At 42.9% G+C, this 21,024-nt stretch overlaps 1 protein-coding gene across 1 annotated transcript; it reads right to left on the reverse strand.

Annotated features, from left to right (window-relative positions):
• Positions 1–198: 198 nt before the first annotated feature.
• Positions 199–16,358, reverse strand: LOC308127907 (transmembrane protein 47-like; the record flags this gene model as incomplete). The annotated part of the gene is made up of 3 exons (XM_080493317.1): positions 199–377; positions 4,025–4,165; positions 16,130–16,358. The coding sequence occupies 3 exons, from the start codon at positions 16,356–16,358 to the stop codon at positions 199–201; spliced, it is 549 nt and encodes a 182-aa protein (XP_080349443.1).
• Between the last annotated feature and the right edge of the window lie 4,666 nt (positions 16,359–21,024).

Here is a 21,024-nt window from a genome sequence, read left to right on the forward strand (position 1 = left end):
GACTCTCAGGCTGTCACATGAAATAAAAATCAGCCTCAGACACATGAGCGTCCTTCTACTGAGGCAAGAAAAGTCATCCACTGACCACCAGAGTCCTCCCTTGGGTCACAGTTCTGAGGAATTGACAAAGACCCCCGTCCCTCCCTTTACCCCCCTGGCCCGATTCACCTCCCCAACATGCTGCTGCATGAATCCCGGCTAGTAGTAATCCTCGTAGTTTTTGGGGTTGAGGCAGTAAAGGATTCCCCCACCGAAGGAGAAGATGGTGCCCCCCCAGGCCAGGCCGTACCCCCAGTTGAACTCGTGGTAGATCCTCAGGTTGATGCTCTCGATGAACTTGATGGGATAGAGGACCAAGCTGCAGGCCTGGAGGACAACTGGAGGAGACATGCACACGTTAATGACAAAATGGTTTTATCAGGGGAGGTACAGTTTACATCCGTAGGTCTGACCCATACGCTCAGCTCTGCTGCTCATCCCACACATGCTCAGTTTTTTTTGTTGTTTTTTTTAGGTTTAGCACAACTTGCTGGTGTTGTTGGTGAAAATTGAATTTTTGGGAGAATAAACGCTTGTGTTTGTGTTGGAGTTTGTAAACCTTGACAGGCTGGTTCCCCTGCTGCGATCTTCACTGGCGTACCATTGGACCACATCCACGACAGGAAATGTGTGAGACGCGAGCTTTCAGTCTCTTGGACCTTTTTCAGGCGGTTTCCAGACTCAGCGTTAAGACGAGACTGCTCACACAGCCCCTGTGTCTCGACTCTCGCTGGCTCCAAAAAGTTTTCTCATCACTTTGCTGATTAGTTTGGCACCGATTTAAAGTCTCAGTGTGAGGCTTTGTGAAACTGATGGAGTCAGACGAGAAGTGTGGACGTTGTCTGCAGATGGCCCGTTTATGACGTTGCATCACTAATATTGATTCTCCATCGACCTGAACCTCGACTCTCTGTCGGTTTGGAACGAGCCAGCATTAATTTGGAGAAGTCACAAGTCACTGTGCTCCTCCACTTCCTGACCTGGACACCATAAACCTCCTCCGAGGCTCCAGCAGTCTGCGGAAACCTCGCAGGAGAAGCAAAAAGAGAGACCGGCAGACCAGCCTGCAGCGGTCTCACTCAAACACACATTATTGTTCTTTATTTTACTGTGTTTATTTGTACTATGTCATGCTGTATTTTGTTGTACTGTATTTTATTTGTTTATTCTATTGCATTTTTTTGTAATAAGGTTTATTCTTCTGTACTTTCTCCTCCTGTGTGCGATTCTATGGTATTTTTCTACTGTGTTTCATTCTACTGTATTTTATTGTAAAGTTTTTATGGTACTGTATGTAACGGTATTATGATTTATTTGGTTGTGTTTCATGTTTTTTGGGTTCAACCTTTTCTTTTTCATTTCATCATGTCAGATCTTCATCTTTTGATGGAGTTCAATAATAATTTTTACAACTAAATCAGAGACATAAGATACAATACCTGTGTTCTATTTTCAGAGTTAAAGTAAAGCAGAAGAATTTGTAAAAAACTAAAATGTTCTATTTAGAAAGACTGTTGCTGCTGGCTGGAAAAGATTGTGAATGTTAAAAAGTACATTTGTACTGAGTAAAAGTTCATTTAATATTTCAGCTTCATTGTCGTCTTTGATTATTGAGTTGAAAAACAAATTTTGGACAAACTTCCTCTGATCTCTCACGACTTTCCTGTGAAGTATGATGAGTTTTGCTGGTGGGACTCGCTCTTTGACACGTCTCTGATCGAACACAGGCGAAATGGGAGAAACGAGGAGGACGGCCGCGTGTCTGGAGGGGCGCCGTTTCTAACGCTTAAGTTCATTTAGCACATTTTAGAAAAACAAGATCAATCAAGCTTGATCAGACGGAGAAGGAGCGAGGAGAGGGCGCCATGGCGGAGCATGGGAGGACGGATACAAGGAGGGAGGATGAAAAGGGTCAGAGAAAACAGGGTGATTTTAGAGAGGGATGAAGGGATGAGGGTGGGTGGGTAGATGGAGAGAGAAAGATGTGTAAAAAATGGGGGTGGATGGCAGCAGAACAAAGGGGAAGGCATCAATCGTTATTCCCTCAAAGGGAATTCATCTTGTGGGAGCATAAACAAGCTCTGGCACTTTCCTGGAAAAAAACGAAAAAACAAAACAACAATAACAGTAAAAAAAAAAAGAAGGGAAGAAAATGAGGCAGAATGCATAATGTCCAATAGAACATGCAAATATTAACACAGATGGTGTGAAAAACAAGCCTTAAAGAGGTAGTTGGGAGCTGTGATCTATCATGCACTGAGGGTGCCTCTAAAGTCCACCCAGAACACTCGAGAGAAGCTTTACTGGGACTGTCTGCGTCCCACAACGGCACCAACCAGCACAGTTTCACAGCAACTTGTCCATCTCCAATAGAACACAACGCACCATTATTTTTGTATTCGTAATGGATTCAACTTACCCTACGCTTCCCACGAGGTGGCACAACACTCGAAACAATCTGAAATGTGCTTTTCCAATCAATATAAATCCCTCCCACTAAATCCACTGGCTCCTTTACAGAAAGAAAATCTTGTTTATGGTTTGACAATTCCTCGGGGTTAATAGAATATAATAGAATTTTTGCTGTTATTTTACACATGATAGTAATATTTTAGGAGTGTCCTTTTATGGTGCCCTTCAGACACGCATACAATTGTGGTATTGATAAGCAACAAAAGGGGAGAGTGATGAAAGATGTGGGAGAGGGAATCAGTGCATATATTACTCTGGAAGAAGCTGGAGGACTCTGCTGCAGATATCTGTAGGAAATCTGTCGACACTTAAACAACATTGATACTGTTTTACTTTTAATTACAGCCGTTTGTCTCCAGTCTTAACTATTGAGAAATGAATGGTAATACCACAGTATTTTCCACTCCAGATATCTGTAGAAAAGACGTGAAAACTTAAATAACTGATCTTTTTGACATGTGACCCAAGATTTAACACCAAAGTAGCTCAGTTCTTGATATTTCTTTCTGTATTAATAAATGTTTCACACAAGTCTCGCTGAAGAGAAGCCCCCTGACGACATTTGCAAAAAATGCATTCTAAAGTTACCAAAGACTAAATAAAAGTGTATTTGGAAAAGACAGTATTTCACATCCTTTCCTTGATATATTTCAGTCGGACTTCAAGAAAACACTATTTTTCACTCCAGATATCTTGAGAAAAGCTGCGAAATGCTGAAGAGTCTGGTTTCACTTTGTGCAGCCGTGTCGCTGAGGGTTAACAGAAAAAAGCTTCTGCACCAGCACAGTGTGCAAAATGACAGTTTGAGGGGGGAGTCAACTGTCAATCCAGACATTATAAGAGTGCTTAATTCAAATCCTTTGATGATGAATATCCACCCTTCATTCCTGCTTTGAAATAATTTGTCGTCACAAAAAAAAAAGACTTCCAGTTCAGGAGGATGGAACACTGCAGCTTCTTCTTACTGTCATTTTAAGAAGATTTCCACTCATTTCTGCAGCTTGCAAAAATTTTGCATTTCAAACTTTTAAAAAATAATTATTATTAAATGCAATTTTTCCATTATTCCTGGATGAGAGGAAAGTGTGAATGTGGAAACTTGGTGGTTGTCCAAGCTGAGATTAGGACTAGCTGGGGAAATGAAACGGACAGGCATGACACCGGGCTCCCACCCTGCTGGGCCCCAATCAGTAAAATGGGATTTTCTCTAAATGAGTTTGAGAAAGAGAAGAATTATGCGTGAGCGTGTGCACTCTGTTTAATAAGTCCGTCAGGTTTATCATTTAAATGCATGTCAGTTTTCAATGTGATTACACTGCAACCTTCCAGCTCCCTCGTCTAAATTGGCTAATTAAGTAATCTTATTGTGTGTGTGTGTGTGTGTGTGTGTGTGTGTGTGTGTGTGTGTGTGTGTGTGTGTGTGTGCGATTGTGCACAGTGTGTGTGTGGCCTTTGACCTCAGTCTGTGTGTGTGTGTCTGTGTGTGTGTGTCTATGTGTGTGTGCTTGTTAACCTGCGGCGAAGAGCATGAGGGCGACGGGTGCGTAGAACCGCCGCCTCGTGCCGATGCACACGGCGACCAGGGCGACCAGGAATGACATCAGCACCAGGGCTCCGCCCCCTAGCAACAAGGCCAGCGTAGCAACCTGCCAGTCTTGGAGAAAAGAAGAAGGAAACACGTGAGTGTGTATTTGAACATAACCGAGATATAAAGTCGCTGCAGATGGGGGGAAAAAAGTTAGAAAGTGGAGAACAGACGAGGAAAGAAGAAGAATTAAGGAGGAAGAAGGTAATAATGATGAATAAGAAAAGGGAGGAAAGTGAATGATGAAGTCAGGAAAAGATGGAAGACGAAGATGGGGAATGAAGAGGAGGAAAAGGGCGAAATGATGGAAAACAAAACGAGAGAACAAGAGAGAGCTGAGAAACAGAGGGAGACACGAGCCAGATGAAGAGAGGGGAGCGCTGGTACAAGGACGCAGAGAGGGCAGCATGAAAAGAGATGCCACAAGGAGGAGAGACGAGCACGGGGTGGGGTAAGAGGGGGTGTGAAGGGGGAGCCAGCGAGGAGCGGAGAGTGAAAGTAATAAAGAGCGAGAGAGAGAGAGAGAGAGAGAGAGAGAGAGAGAGAGAGAGAGGGAGCGAGAGCACTTAGTCTACCTGAGCTGACAAAAAGCCTCGGCTAAAAAGCTTTGCTGGCATGCCATCAAAAAAAACATTCGCATTTCTACACAGGGAGCATCCTGCACACACACAAACACACACACACACACCCACACACTCAAGCAGAGACACACACAGAGACACACACAGAGACACACCCTTTCACAATTAAAAACAGCACAAATCATGTCGCGCCCCCACGCAGGGACCCTGGGACGCATTAGGACACGGATTCACCCACAGCAGAAGACGTTTTAACTTGATCCTGGAGGCTGTGTGAGGTGAGCTCCACTGGAGCAGACAGAGAATAACACGAGCGGGTGGAGCTGCTGCCGCGCCGAGCGATCCATCGATCGCAGGCCGAGCCGCCGTCTCGCTCGCTAGCCCACGGCTAAATTTGCTGCGTGTGGCACACACACAAGTTCCAGCGGTCACAGTGCTTCATATGAGGACCTGCTCACCTGACATCCACTTTTTAACCTCTAATGAAGCTTTTCATTGTAAGTTGGATGCATCCTCATCCTCGCACACAGTGGCATTTCTACACCCTCTGGTGTTCCAAGAGGCAAGGAGTAAAGTGACGCAACTACGTTTTTATGTGAGACATTAATGTAATTCAGCCATAATGTTTCTCAGTAATATAATTTCTTCCTAATACAGAAAGTAAAAAGACAATCTGATCATCAGTAAAAGAAAGTAGCCTCGCATGAGTAACGAGCCAGGTTTTACTCCCAGCATGCCTTGTTTAATGAGATTTCTTTACCTGAATTCATTATAAAAAAGCAATAATAGTTTTCAGAAAGTAGCAGAGAAATCGGGATGCCGAAACAGGTTTCACTCTTGTGATAAATGAAGCTGCACATGAACTCGTTGGTTCTGAACTGACTTGTTCCCACCTGGTACTAATAACTTCCCCACCTCATGGAAGGAACCATGAACGAGCTCTGAAAGTAAAGATCAGATCAGATTGCATCTTTTTGACAAGAGTGCATCATCTGTCAAAAATGTAACGTCTCAGAATGAAAGTGGACCTTATTTGTTTTAACAGCTTGCTGAGTCGGGACGCCACTACAGACAGTCTGACAATAACTCTTGGGAAGATTTCCTGCAGAACGAATCCCATCAACATGACTCTGAACAGCAAGTTCAAGCATTTGTTCCCAGAGCGTGTGGTGATCGGTGGGATCCTCCTCAGGTAAAACTCAAGAAACAACAACAGTTGGGTCGATTCATTGGAATCTGAGAGGCTCACCGGGGGTTAATTCCGAGAATTCGTGACTACAAAACGCATAAAAGTTGAACTGGACACGAAAATGTCCCGTGAAGCTGCTTTTCCTCACATGAGGATCAGCGACCTGATGGGATGAATGGATTTCTCAGCATAATTTCCCAGTTTTCTACGCTGGTGTGACAGGGAACACACATTCCTACACACACATGCGCGCTGTCATTTAATCCATCTGGAGGCTGATGAAAAAACCGAGATTGTGACCATGTTTTCTAACCTGTTATTCCACCTGTCTGCCTTCGTGCTGTGATCAGATGTGATGCCGTCAGATCTGCCGGGCGCATGTAGAAACCTATTTCTGTACAACGGCACTAATCCTGGAAGTGCTGTATTACAAAATAGATCCATAAATAAATAAAATAATCCGTGCACCTTGAGGACATCCTCAAGATCTTAAAAGGCAAACTTCAAACTGAAGGTTCTCGATAAAACATCAAGGAGATGTAGCTGTCAGTGGAGATGCAAAGCCAACACACAGCAGCTGGTTTTAAAGGCGCAGCTATTTAGGTGAGTTTTTCTTTTCCCCAGCTACGTGAGTAGTGTCAGTGCGAGTGACTCTTGAATTTACTGCTCCGGCATGGCAAAAAAGCTCATGAAAGATGGATGGCGGAGCAGAGCGATAAGGAAAGATGAGAGATTTAAAGGCGGAGGGAGGCAGAGACGGAGATGGAGGTGAGAGATGAGATGCAGAGGTGGACGGTGGGAGGCAGCGAGGGAGGAAATTAAAGATGAGAGGGAGAAAAGAAAGCAAGAAGGAATAAAAACAGCAAGAGGGATATGAGTTTAATTATACATCGAACATGGAGAAGTGAGACCAGCCCCGATAAAACACATTGATCCCATCTGAAACATGGCCAGAGCCGACTCAGGTAAACACATAAATAGAAAATAACGCATTAAAACCTACAACTTATATTAGCGTTTTTAGAGTTTGCACATCTTTAACAATGAAACGAGACTATGAAAAGTGCAGGAAACTGCATGAGACTTTAATGCTATGCTAAAAGTGTCTTTCCCGGACTGTATGTGACAGCAGAGCGGGTCATCTTCTCCGGGCTCGTGGTTTGACCCCCCGACTTGCACTTTCCATGTGTGGAAGTGACCTTGAACAAGAAACTGAATCCCCAAGCACACTGCATGCCAACTGTTGCCAATGGTTGAATGTGGTATGTATCTATCTATCGATCGATCGATCGATCTATCTATCTATCTATCTATCTATCTATCTATCTATCTATCTATCTATCTATCTATCTATCTATCTATCTATCTATCTATCTATCTATCTATCTATCTATCTATCTATCTATCTATCTATCTATACATACATACATATAATTCAAAATAGAGCGAAAAAAAAAAAATAGTGAATACTTCAGGGCTCTGTCTGTAGTAGAGGTCTATTCATTGACCTTTTCTTATAACATCCCCAATACTGAATATTATTTTCCCCTAGAGTAGACTGTTACTAACATCTCCTCCATCCTTGTATTTGATTCTTTCGGCATAAATGTTGGTTTGTCCTTTTTATTTACTTGCTGTGATATATAAAGGGCGGTTAGAAGTGCAATAAAAAAATAAACAACCAAAAAAAACCTGTTGTATGATAAATAAAAAATGTTATTCATGTGCTCTCTCATTGTGACGGACCAACCCTCAATTTCTCGCTCTGACACGCACACAAAACGGGAGATTTAACTGTAAAACCCTCTTTTTCTGTTCTATCTTTCACACACACACATGCAATACACAAAGCATTTGACACACACACACGCACACGCACAAACACACACACACACACACACACAAAGAAACAACTGTAGGATTTCTATCTTCTCCCCACAAGCAGCCACCTTGACGCATGCAACTTGCAAATTATCAGCTTCTCTCTCTCTCTCTCTCTTTCTCTCTCTCTCTCACACACACACACACACACACACACACACACACACACACACACACACACACACACACACACACACACACACACACACACACACACACACACACACACACACACACACACACACACACACACCGTTGTACTGTGACTGTTCACCATGTGACAGGATTACCGCACCGCACTGTCGCATTCTCCCTTTTTACTGTAAAAGCTGCTTGAGCCGTCACGCTGATCGTCTGACTCTGGGTCTCTGCATCCCAAACACCAGCCAAACAAATGTACAATCAAGAGCTCACACACACTCCCACTCACATACACACACACACACATACATTCACACGTACACTTCTTTCCATTTACCTCTTAAATGTGAGTGTTTCACAATAAATAGAATAAGAAAAAGGCTGCGGAAGGGGATAAACAGGAGCAAGGCAGGGCAAGATAAAGAGTCTCACAAAGTCATTCTGTGCTTCTTTAGCCTCTCGAAGACTCTTCCTGAATTGCTTGCCAGGAAAAAAAACTGCGAAGTGTTACGACACAAAATGTGATTTAGTCTCACTCGCAACCACTTCATCAACCTTCTAAAGTGAAAAATAGGATTCATGGTTGGGTTGAGGTAACTGTCAAAGAGATTTCTCATCAGATCACTGAAGTTTTATTTTTTATAGGAAAAGTTACTAATCCTTCGATTGTCCCAGTGAGTATACTCATCATAGTTGGCAGCAGTACAATAGTAAAACATGACAACATCTGAAATCTTTTTGAGAGGGGATGTTTCTGAGACGTTATCCTGAAAAAAAAAGGGAATAAGTTTAAAATCCACTTTATAGAAGCAAATGTGTGTAAATGTAGTGAAGGCTAACTGTCATGGCTCTAGTACAAAACTGTGAATGCAAAGTCTTCATTGAAAGCCTCCAGAAGGCTCCTTGAAGTTCAATTCCCAGCATGAACAATATCTTCTATTGTAAAATTAAAGGGGCACTGAGTGTAAGAGATTAACTCTTCATGGGTAAAATGTCACTATAGATGTGGGAGAGTTGGCAGCCCTGCTTCACCTTGATTTTAAGACACTTATCTGATGCTTTCGTGCTGTAATCACCGAGCAGCAGGGACATATGTTACTGCCTGTGGAGGGGGGGGATGGAAATTTGTCTGGAGGGTCTTATCTTTAGAATTAAACCTTCTAAAATAACGATTTTTTTTTCCACATTACAAAGGGGTGTTTTGAAATCGGAACAAAGCAAACTGCAATTACAATACAGAGAAAAACTCAACTATTACACGATGACACACTTCAAGAAAATGGTCAAAACCATCTTTAATGCATCACGTATATTAATACTTAGGCCAACTAATTACAAATTTTGTTACTGAATAGTTCAGAACCATTATCTCCTCCATTTACATCTTGATGTGTACAGTCGTCGTCGACCTTGAGGCAACAACACAACCCTTTCATGCACACTGGGTAATCTCATGAAGGTGAAATTCAAGCTAACGTGTCAGTTTAACAAGCACAGCAGGAGATTCGGGAATAAATCCACCTGTTTTTCAATAAAAGCTTTACGGGGAAACTGGCGCCGGAGGAATAACTGTATTTAAGTTATTGATATCCATGGATAATTTAATGATTTATTCAAATACGGGCTTGTGATGTGCTGCCACATGCTGCTCCTGCTGCTGTGACACTGTAAATGCTTTGAAGGAAGCTTGATTTGCGTCTGCCAAATGGATCATGTGTGCTTGGGCAAAAGCACATGTTTTTTTATTTTTTTTCCCCCCCAACAATCATACCCCCAAGAGTGCAGCTCTTCTGGGTGAGGTAGGCTCGGATATTCCCCCATCTGTCTGTCTGCCATCGACGCGAATGCCACATCATTTCCCACTCCTCCTCCAGCCACTACAAATAGAACAGGAGTCTCTGGGGTGGGGGCGGCAGGGGCTCGCTGAAAGGAGAGATGGAGGAAAGCGAGGAGAGGCTTGACCCCGGAGAAAATGGAAGGGAGATAGAGAGATGGAGCGGTCCGAGGAGAAGGTGGCTGGTGAAATTACAAAGGAGAAATGATTAACATTAGAAATGTAACAATGAAGCCCTCAGGGAGGAGCGAGGGATAGGAGGAGGAAGAAGAGGAGGAGGAGAGGGGATACAGACCGAACAAAAAAAAGGAGAGAGGGGGAAAAATGGAGAAAAAGACAATTCATCCGAGTGTGCACAATAAAGGTCGGAGGAGAGGAAGGGATCGATGTGGCTGATAGAGAAAGATGAGGGGGCAGAGAGCGAGGAGGCAACATTTATGGAGGTTTTTAGGTCTTCACTGACGACTGAGCTCACATCTGTAGCAATAACGACCAGAGGATGTAGGTCAGAAAATATCTAATCTAACTCCTGGTTAACCATCACTTAGGACTGTTAATCTGAAAAACAGAGAAGAGAAAATGATCCATGAGAAGTCAAAGTGTCTCGGTGAGCTCAGGACGTCTCTCAAGGTCGGCTCAATGACAAACACTCAACTGTAAACAGACGATGTTTGTACGTTTCAGTGTGAAGCGTCGAATTTGAAAAGGGGAATTTTCCCTTTCCACAGTCACTTATGATTGCTCATGTGGAATTGTTGGATTCTCTCTCTAAAATTGCAGAGAAATGACTGTGCTGAATTTGTTGCTATAATAATAAAGTTGAATTTGAATACAAACTGATCTATAGGCTGGAAAATGGTTTAAGAATTAAGAAACCTGCTTATGAATGACCATCCTAACAATCTTTAGATAATAAAACATGTTGTTTCCTCAGGTTTTGCTGTGTTGTAGAGCTCAGACAGTCTCTGAAGGTCAGCTAAATGACAACGGCTAAAGGTTCCTTTCAGTGTAAAGTGAGAGTAAATCAAAACAATCTCCACCCTTTGACACACTTCCACTGATCCACAGTCAGTAAATAGGCCATACGGGGGTCTGCTAGGAAGATTTTTGCTGATTACTCATCCTCAAGGGGAAAAGTACAATTTCGTAATCAATCAAAACAAAATAATTTGAAATTCAACAGTAAAATATGATGAAGAGATCGTGTGAGCACGACTGAGCTCAACAACTCTCCCAAGGTCAACTGAATGACAAAAACATCGAAGAACTAAAAGGCATTAAGTAAGACACTTCAACTGATCAACAGGCATTAAGGTGGACCGAATGGTTGTGTCTTATTTTATCATTATCTGCTCATGTGTGAAATAAACCACACTGTCATGAGGCGCAAGTGGAGATGAAACAAGTCGTAGCACGTTAAAATAAAACAAACGGCAATTAAGTTTCCTCGAGTCTCTCAAGGTCAACTGACTGACGATGCTGCTCTGAGATTTTTGATGCGCGTTTCTGAGGTTTGAAACAGATGGTTGTAGATGTCAGTGTTGAGAGTGGGATGTACGGCGAGGCAGGAGAGTAAAAGGATAACAGATGAGAGGTCGGGGGAGAAGACGAGGAGGAAGTTAGAACGACAGGAGGAAGTGAGGAGCAGAGAGAGGAGTGACCGTGAGGCAGCGGGAGAATAAAGCGGAGGAGAGAAGTCTGGCTTCCAGGTGAAACTTCTGAAGGTTCAAACCCCTTTCAGAAAAGTGTGTGTGTGAAAGTGTGTGTGTGACTGACAGGTAGAAGTCGCAGCGATATCTGCCTTTAAGGCAATACACCCACTATCATTTTCAGCTTCTTTTTTTTTTTTTTATCGCATTTTCCGACTGTTATGGAATTCAAATGCAGGGTTTCTGCTCGGAGCTGATCCTTTTTCATAGACTGGAGCTCGTTTGCTGTCAGCGCTGCCGTACACACAGGCTTACTGTCACCCCACAATTTATTCAAACATGACAAGGCGTTTGTCAAAAAGCCACAAACATATAAAGTGAAGCTACAACTTCATGGCACAACCTGTCTCTTTCATTTCTGACACTTTCTTATATTTTGCTCAACTTTAAAAGCTGTAAATCCTGTAATAGGTGTTGATGCGAAAGTGTTTAAAAGGCAGCCATACAGAGCACATTTATAAATGATTCTTTTTTTTGCACCATATAAGCAATGAAAGCAAAAAGTCATAATTTTCCTGAGGCACAAATAAATGAGCCTTCTTTTGTTCGCAGGTAAATTTGACCTGATTTCAAACATTAATATGGTCACAACTTTGGTTTTCCTGAAAATTACACATCAAGGTTCTATACCATGCTCTTTGCCAATCAAATCCATATTAACAGTCTTTTCTCCATTATGCGTTTAATTGAAACTTACAACTCACCAGGGTGAAAAAGTTCCAGGAGCACCAACTGATCCTATTTACCCAGGTTAGGGGTAACTAGACCCTCGACAGGTCACCAGACCGTCACAGACAAAGACAGTCCCACCTTTGACCAGAACTAAATCAAAGTTAAACCAAGAAAAAGTCTGCTTCAGCCAACCATTGTGTCTCACACACAGTGAAACACGAGACGAAAGTGAGTGCTCAATGAGAAAAAAAACAAAGCTATGATTTTCTCCTGAAACTTACCAAGTATCTTGAGCTTCAAACACACCAAACTACAGCCATTTCACAGCCACATGTTTTCGTTTAGTACGACAACAAAGGTCTGACATGCTGGTTTCAGGTACTTTCCAGTGATCCAGTGATCTCCTCTCCTCTGTCACTTAAAGGGCCCCTGGTTTGTTTCAGTTTTTATAAAGTGTGTTGCTCCAACCAGCCAATCAGAAATCAAACCCTATATAGTGTCATCGGGGGTTGAGCAAATCAAGGTAGGCCCTCCCTTTGACTCCTCCCACAATTAGGCAGCTCTGCTCTGGCACATGGCACCACGAGAGCAAGTACTTCCTCCTCTTCCCAACATGTGCGTGGAGCCAGTCCAGCTCACACAGACACAGCAGATTCTGAATGCAGCTCCTATGATCCAATAGTCAAATGAAGGAAAATCAAGGAAAAGCTGGATTTGGGGCAATAAACTTTGAATACAATGTTTTTTTGGACCAACAACTCCCATGTGAAAGTATTGAAAAGCTGCATGACATGACACCTTTAAGGCTTTTACAGACTGTATAATTATTTTAGAGCACGTTATCAACCTCCTGTGGCTGGATCATGCATCAATATGCACAAACAATGAAGCTGCAACACCATACTGTCATGGAGAGGAATAAGATCAACAAAACTTCTGCTGCTCCAAAACTTTTTTTCTTACAATCTGTCAACTTGTTTTGCCGTTCTTCAGCGGTGACGTGTTGATTGTTGTGTCATATTTCCCTGCGTTGTTATTGATTGGTGTGGAGCTGTAGATGGTACCTGCGTGGTGTTTTGTTAAATTATGGCAGGTTGTGAGCAGTCACACAGCCGTGACATCTCCCTCCACGATCACATCTCATGACATAAAACCACAGATTTTAAGCTATGATAACAGATATCACCACGATTGTTTAGCTTCTGTCCGAGGCAGCCACAATCACAGTGTTGAAGCAGTCAGACCTAGAACAAGTGATTTCCTTGTGTGGAGAGAAGTTCTCTGGACTTAACAGTCACCAGGACCAACAGAGCACCAGAGATGTCGTGAAATGTGAAATTTCACATCTGAGGAAGGAATTTGCTGATATGGCACTAACAGAGAAGTCAGATGCAGATAAGATGCAGCTGAGCTGGGGATTGAATGTAAGTTGTTCCTGTTATGGATTTACACTCATGAACAAATCAGATTGTTAGAATTCATTGCGACTGACCAGAGAGAATCGTTTAGCCAATAAACGATCGTCGAGTGTTCATGCAACACCTCCGATCTCTTAGAAACTTCACCAAGTTATCCTGTTCATCACTCTGCCGGTTCAAACACTTCGTGAGGAGTCTTCATTTTCCTTCTCTCGAGCAGCAGTGTCTTTGCATATAAAAGCAGAAAAAGTATAAAAATATTTCCCCGGGGCAGTCAATTCAATTTTGTAATACTAGAAAAAGAGAATCGTCACTGTGGAAGAAAAAATGAGGTAAATTACCAGAAACTGTGCTGGAACGAGCCAAGACAGTTGGCACAGGCAGGGAGTGATTTATTTTTTAAGATCAATGCGTGTGCGTCGCACTGAGGAGCTGACACACACATACGCACACTACTGCGAGAGACTTCTAATTAGAGAGGCTTGGACTGAAGTGTGTGTAGGTGTGTGTGTGTGTGTGTGAAGCAACGGAGGAAGAGAAAGGACTGCAGAAAGTTACCATCACAAAGTGTGTCAGCGTGTGTGTGTGTGTGTGTGTGTGTGTGTGTGTGTGTGTGTGTGTGTGTGTGTGTGTGTCTAATGTCCTGGGAGGGAGATGCAACAACAGAGAAATCAGAGTGTGACATGAAATATTCAGCTGGGTTTCAGAGGAGAATGTCCAGAAATAGGTCAGCCACACACACACACACACACACACACACACACACACACACACACACACACACACACACACACACACACACACACACACACACACACACACACACACACACACACACACACACACACACACTGACATGCAGACACTCGGGCTCCCCCTCACAGTTCAATATGAGCTCAACTTACACACACATGCAAACAACAATGATCTCAGCCCACCCATAGAGACAACACCCACAGATCGAGGGGTTGATAGATCGATCGATAGATAGATCAGCTCAGCCGCTCCCACCAGAGACCTCCTCTGTAAGCAACAGCCAGGGAACATGTTCCCAGACAACAAAGGAAGAACGGAAGATTATCAACTAAAAATAAGAGTGAGCCGCTCCTTCGCTTTTTTCTTTCACCCCACTCCCTCGTCATACCGTCTTTCTCCTGCTGTATTGAAAATTCATCAGTCGGAGGTAAATGGCAACACCCGAGAGAGTTGGTGCTCTTTAGCATGAGGACTGGGCCAGTTTTGCAAAGTTATTAATCACGACGTTGTGATAGCTTCTTTTTAATCACATTAAAAAAAACTAGATTATAGGTGCAATAAGCAATTTTTTTTCTTTAGAATTGAAGTAAATAAAACCTAAAATAATCACTGAAATGCGACAAAACAACAGCCCTTATATCAAATCAGTGACAGATAGGTAGCTAACTTGCCCCAGCCTGTTTTGTCTTGCAATACAAATTTGCACCACAAGATGGTGTATTGAGGAACAGTTCATACAACTAAAGCTTTTGGATGCTGTATGGCCTGCACAATTTTAGTTAAACATGCAATGATGTTGTCGAGTATTGCAATCACTGCACAATATATCCCAGGGTCAGGATAGCATGTGTAATATAAACATCGCAGAAGACTGATACGTTGTGTTTCCATACACTGTGTATTAGTGCTCTGCAAAATCTGAAAAATAGGAAAGAAAAGTGAAATTATTTGTGCAAAATTCACAAAAACAGTGCGATTAAGTGGTGTAAAATTGAGCCCGGCCATTTGGAGCAAACAAATCCTGAGGCATAAAGACAATAACATCTGTATAAGTGTTTGCATTTAGGCTAATACTTAACAATATTGCGCAAATGCACAGTACAGTGAAATATAGGTTAATATTGATACTGCAATCAGAGTAAATTTGTGATCTATATTGTGTAAACCACTGCACAATAACAGCATGGGCTAAAAGTCAAGATTATTTCCACCAGTCGGAAAATATTCTGTTAAGAAAAAGTGGAAAAGCATTCAGTTCAAGAGTGTTTGGTTGTTTGGCAAACAGTTAAAAACATAAATTCTTGAAAATCTGCATTTTTTTAGCTCACCAGAATGTTCTGTTTAAATGAAAAGAAATGTAATCAGTTAGCAGCTGTGATTGTCTCATACCTGGTTTCCACCGGGCAGAATTCAGAAGCAGGAAAACCAAAGGAAGAATAACCAAAACCAACAAACTGCTTCTTTTCTGAAACCATATTGCAATACTCCACATCCTTGCATGTTTACCTTGTGATTAACTCCCATTATCAGATTATTGCAGGGAACACCTGTGATAGTTTAACAACCTGCCTATCACACCCTGATGCTCAAGCCTGATCCTGATCTGGAGAGATTTATCTTTTTGTCCCTGCACATTGCTGAAGCTGAGAGCCCAGTGGAGTCACAGGTGACAGCACTGTCAGGATGAGCCTTGTTCTGGTTGGATGGACATGATGAGGAGCCACGGGGCTCTGAGATTGTCCTTCCAGAGGTGGTAGAGCAATGTCTCCATCATCAGCACCCTCCCTGCTGTCAGTCCCAACCACTCTTTGTTCCCGGTGAGCGGGTGTTTGGAGCGGAGCGCCCTGCGTACCTGAGCCCAGCGTGCTGCTGCACTGCCAGTTCTCCGTGCTCGCCGGCTTCCAGCAGGACTCCCACAGCGACAGGTAGAACTGGTCGTCGGCGGTCACCCACGCCGGACTCATCACGGCTCCCACGTCCAGGCAGAGCGCCAGAAAGACGCACACCAGCCCCACCAGCTTGAGCGGCGTCAGCGGGGAGCTGCGCGCGGACTCCTCGGTCTCCGTGACAGCGGAGGACATGGCGAGCCGGGGGGGAGAAGTGAAGGGGAAGGGGCTGAGAGGTTATCCGTGTCTCGGTGAGCGGATGCTGGCGCTGGAGTCCGAGTCTACTGCTCCTGCTCCTTGCTGCGGGGCGTGGAGGAGCCGCTGCAGCCTCCTGCTCTGCGCGCTGCACGGACGCTGCGCCTGTGGCACCGCCGCCGCGCGCACCGGAGACCTCCACCGTTTACTGACGTCAAAGCCCGGGGAGAGAGAGAAAGAGAGAGAGAGAGAGCGAGCGAGCGCGAGCGCTACATGTCCTCATTTCATCCAGTCACTCACCTCTTGTTTCTTCAGTCAGCTGTCACATGGCGCCATCAAATCCATTTTCCTCCAGCTGCAAAACATGACACAGCCCATACACACATTAAAGATTTATAAAGTTGACCTATGTTTTCCAAACGTGTACTTTAAGTTGCATTTATGAATTTAAACAAATGCCATTCAGAACTACAGATATGTTATTATTAAATGTACTGATATTCGTTTCAACTGCCCAAGCCATTATAAGTGTTTAGATCCTATTAGTAGTTATTTTATTTGTTGTGTGCATTTTGTGCATTTAAACAGTTTTAGCCAATTAACCCCTTCATTTGACATGTTTAAGCTATTTGTTGTAGGTGTTTTATCCATTTACAACTTTCACCTTTAACTCTTGTTAGAAAATGATTTACATTTCTAACGTCAGTCATTGTATTAGTTTACTCAAAAGTCACATTTGTCACCTCAAAGTTTGAGATAACTGATATGAACACATTGACACACACTGATATTTGACTGCATAGATGGACGACACAGCAAGAATGGGTTCTAAGCTATAAATCAAGTTTAATTACAGCAAACCCAATCAGGAATATGTATGTGTGCACCACCAGCAGCCACACAGCCATACCAGCATTAATCTGCATTCAGGGTACTTCATGCAATGGATTACTCCGATACTAACTCTCCTCTTTGCTTTGTTTTGCCCTCTACAACCCCCTGAGGTAATATGTAATCAACCATATACGGGTTGTGCTTGTCAATGTGTTGTTTGATTTTTTTAACTTCTAACTATCAAATATCTGAGTGTCCAACCTCTTGGTGCTGTGGTCACATACACACACATTTAATCAAAAATGACCCAAACCAGAAAAACTATCACAAAAAAACCTGCAAATACAAAAATATCCACGTGTTCATTTGATTGTACTCCAAATAAGTAGAAGTAAATTCTGCGGTGGAAGAGGAAGCAGAGAGTAGAAGACGAAGTGGAGCTGGAGAAAGTCAGAAGGATTGTTTTCGTTTCCTCAGTGTGCTGATGAGAAGAAGCTGGAGATGAGACGGGGAAGCTGGAGGAGGGAGGCTGGGAAAGCAGAGGTGAGCAAGTTCAGAGAGTCAGGGGACATCCGGGTGTTTATTTAAGCGGAAAGAAAGGAGCGACGGAGAGGCTGATGGAGAGGAGAGATGGCCTTGTTTACTCTGCGCGAGGGCAATAATGAGCAGTGATGAGGGGAGGCGGGGGAGGACAGGAGATAGAGGTGAAAGTGATGGAGGGAGGAGAGTCTTAATGAATGAACACTTCCTGGACCGACTCCATTTCGCTTAAAATCACAGGTACACAGTGAAGGCAGTTATACACACTGAAAGCATATTCCAGACGATTATATTCACCCACTCAACTGGAAGCATGAGGACATTTTTAATTTTTGTCTTCAAGTCGCTTATCTTATTACTGAGGAGAAACAACGAGTGCAGCCGTCAAGTTCTATTTAGGTTCTTTATGAGCTGACAGATCCGATTTGTGCAGGACGCACGTGCAGTATGGTCTTCTGCTGATTGAAGCAAGATGTAAAAACCTCTAGGGACTCTCAAAGATGAAGATTTCATTATAATTTACATACAGTCTGTCAAATATTAAAGTCATTCACCTCAGAAAAATGCTGACTTTTAATTTTTTTTTTTACCTAAGACAGAACTGCACAGTAGGAAGGCAATGACTGAATGAGAAAGAATATTAGAATAAGACAGTGCCTGAATATTTCAGACTAATGCATTTTCTAAATGAGAAATCTTGATACTTCACCTCATCACAGCAGGATCTAACTATTTAGCATAGTGAGGGTTGTCAAGAGAGAGCACAGACGGCAGGAGAGAGACAGAATATGTAGAGTGAGGAAGGAAAGAAGCTCAGGTTAGATCCCCCAGCACTCTAAACCTATAGCAGCTTCACTAGAAAATGGTCCGGGGTGTCCAGAACCAGCCGTCACTGTGAGCTTCATTAGATAGAAAAGTTTTAATCCTAACCAGTTTTTCTTTTCCATTTGTACCTGATTTGGTGTCTTACTAGATTCCTGGATTATCATCTGGTCTTAGTTTTTCCTCTGTGTTACCACATTACAATACAAACATCTGTTGTGTCCAACACTGAGATCTGCTTCCTCGTTCCTGATGGGTAATCGCGTTTCAAATGGGAATCTAATAACCTCCTTTTTCACCGATTGCCAGATGCTTTATGTGAGCATGCACCCTAACCACATCACGACATTATCTTACCCCAAGTGACAAAATATTTACCATCTGTTTTGGTTGAAATTGCATGTTTTTGGGGTTTTTTGTAGATTTGTCTCTTACATTTAGAACAAGCTTAAAGGGAATAGAGGGTTTCCAACTGAGGATTGTGTGGCTGGTTTAAAATAAACATCTGGATGCAAGAGTTGCCTTTCCAACAGACGAACTATGAGTGATCGCCACATGGAACTTCCGTCCATTAGAAGGGCTGGCTGGCGGATATAGGTTCAAAACACGAGCTCCCCTACAGTAAAAACAACACACAGAGAAGAAGAAGGAGCATCCACAGGCTGAGGGATTCCTTCCTATTAGCATGACACTCTGTCACAATGTGAGTTTACTGCCTGTGAGTTTTGTTTGATCATTATTGCCCCTTTAATGACCCGTTGTTAACGGACCAGATGGCTGTCTGATGGTGCAGCAGGGTAATAAATGACCCCGTTATCAAAGTGATGACATGGAGCATACAAATGTTCCGTATTCTAAAAAAAAACAACCAAAAAAACATGCTTTCGGAATTTTCTAAACTTTTGTCCTGCTATCCCGAGCAAAACTCATTTTTCTTCATTAAATCACCATAAAAGTGTTGTGAGCTACAGATGGTATCCAGCCATAGCATTGCTGATGTGTTCAAATCTCAGGACCAGATGGGAAAACATAAGCAGAGTACAAAACTCTTCCCTCCTCCTACAGTTACCTGCACTCTTTTGGCACCCTGCGCCCGACTTCTCCTGTGGAGTCGCTCGGAGGTAAACACTGACAGATTGCTGTTACACCTGGCCGTGTCCAAATGTGAATGCAGGTAAGTGTGTGATTGTTTAGAGGCAAAGGGCTGCTTAAGTTGAATGCGCTGCTCAGTAAATCTCCCGTGAATCAATAAAGGTGAAAAAGAGCAGTAAACAATGAAGTGCGCAGCCCTGCTCGCTGCTGCATTATCAAATACATGGAAGGACAAAGCTCCGGGTATTCATTTGAAATGTGTAACTAATCTGAAAAGGATAAGATACATTTACTGGCTTTGCCATATAATCTAAGCTCAACCTATAAAAACTAGTCATGGGAATAAAACTCCTGCTCACAAAAACTGGCACTTGGATGAACAACGTTCATCCGGAAAAAGATTGATTGTTTTTAAAGATCTATGACATTTATAAACTTTTTTGTTCATTTGAACTTTGAAAACATGAAGTTGTGAAGGTCGAAACACACAAAAAAAACATTAAGTATGAAAACTTTAATGAAGAAATATGAAGGATAAAAACCAAATAATGTGAAATAAATACACTCTTAGGATCGCAGAGACCTTGAATCAGAATCGTAAAAAGCTATTTACTGGGACTGTAATAACCTGATTTCACTTTTGGAGAAGTGTTTCTCTTGTTTTATGTAAATAACCAGTCCAGAATCGTCAATAAAGTCATAAATGGCTGTGTTTTGTGTTTGACTGTTCACACGACAAGAAGATGTTAGCCCCCATGAGATCATTCCAATTTCAAAACAAGGTCGGAAAATGACAAAGTCCCTCGCAAAGTTTATTAGTTTATTAGCATATTTCATATCCTGCTGCCGAGCCTGCAGCTCTGTATCTGTCTCCATCTGCAGCCACAGGTGCTGCCGAGGACGGCCAACGCAACACACCAACACATCTAAACATCGCTCGCTCATCCTTCAGCAAAGACATGAGCGAAAAGCCGTCACTCAGTCCTGCGAGGCTGTAATTACACTTCTTCTTAATGAAAAGCACACACACACACTCACACACACACAGCTACATGTCATCCACTCCCAATCTGTCAAAGACACACAACTTCCAGCACGGCAAACACATGCTCGCTGTCCTTCACACACAAGTGCTGCTTTGTCAAACACCGGGATGTACGCAGAGTGATAACGCCCACAATCATCAGTGGCATGAAATATGTAGCCACACACACACACACACACACACACACACACACACACACACACACACACACACACACACACACACACACACACACACACACACACACACACACACATACATACACACACACACACACACACACACACACACACAGGAGTTTCTATGTGTCAGAGCCCGGTTGTCAGGCAGTAA

The sequence above is a fragment of the Lipophrys pholis genome, assembly GCF_963383615.2.
Source record: "Lipophrys pholis genome assembly, chromosome: 23".
NCBI classification, from domain to species: Eukaryota; Metazoa; Chordata; class Actinopteri; order Blenniiformes; family Blenniidae; genus Lipophrys; species Lipophrys pholis.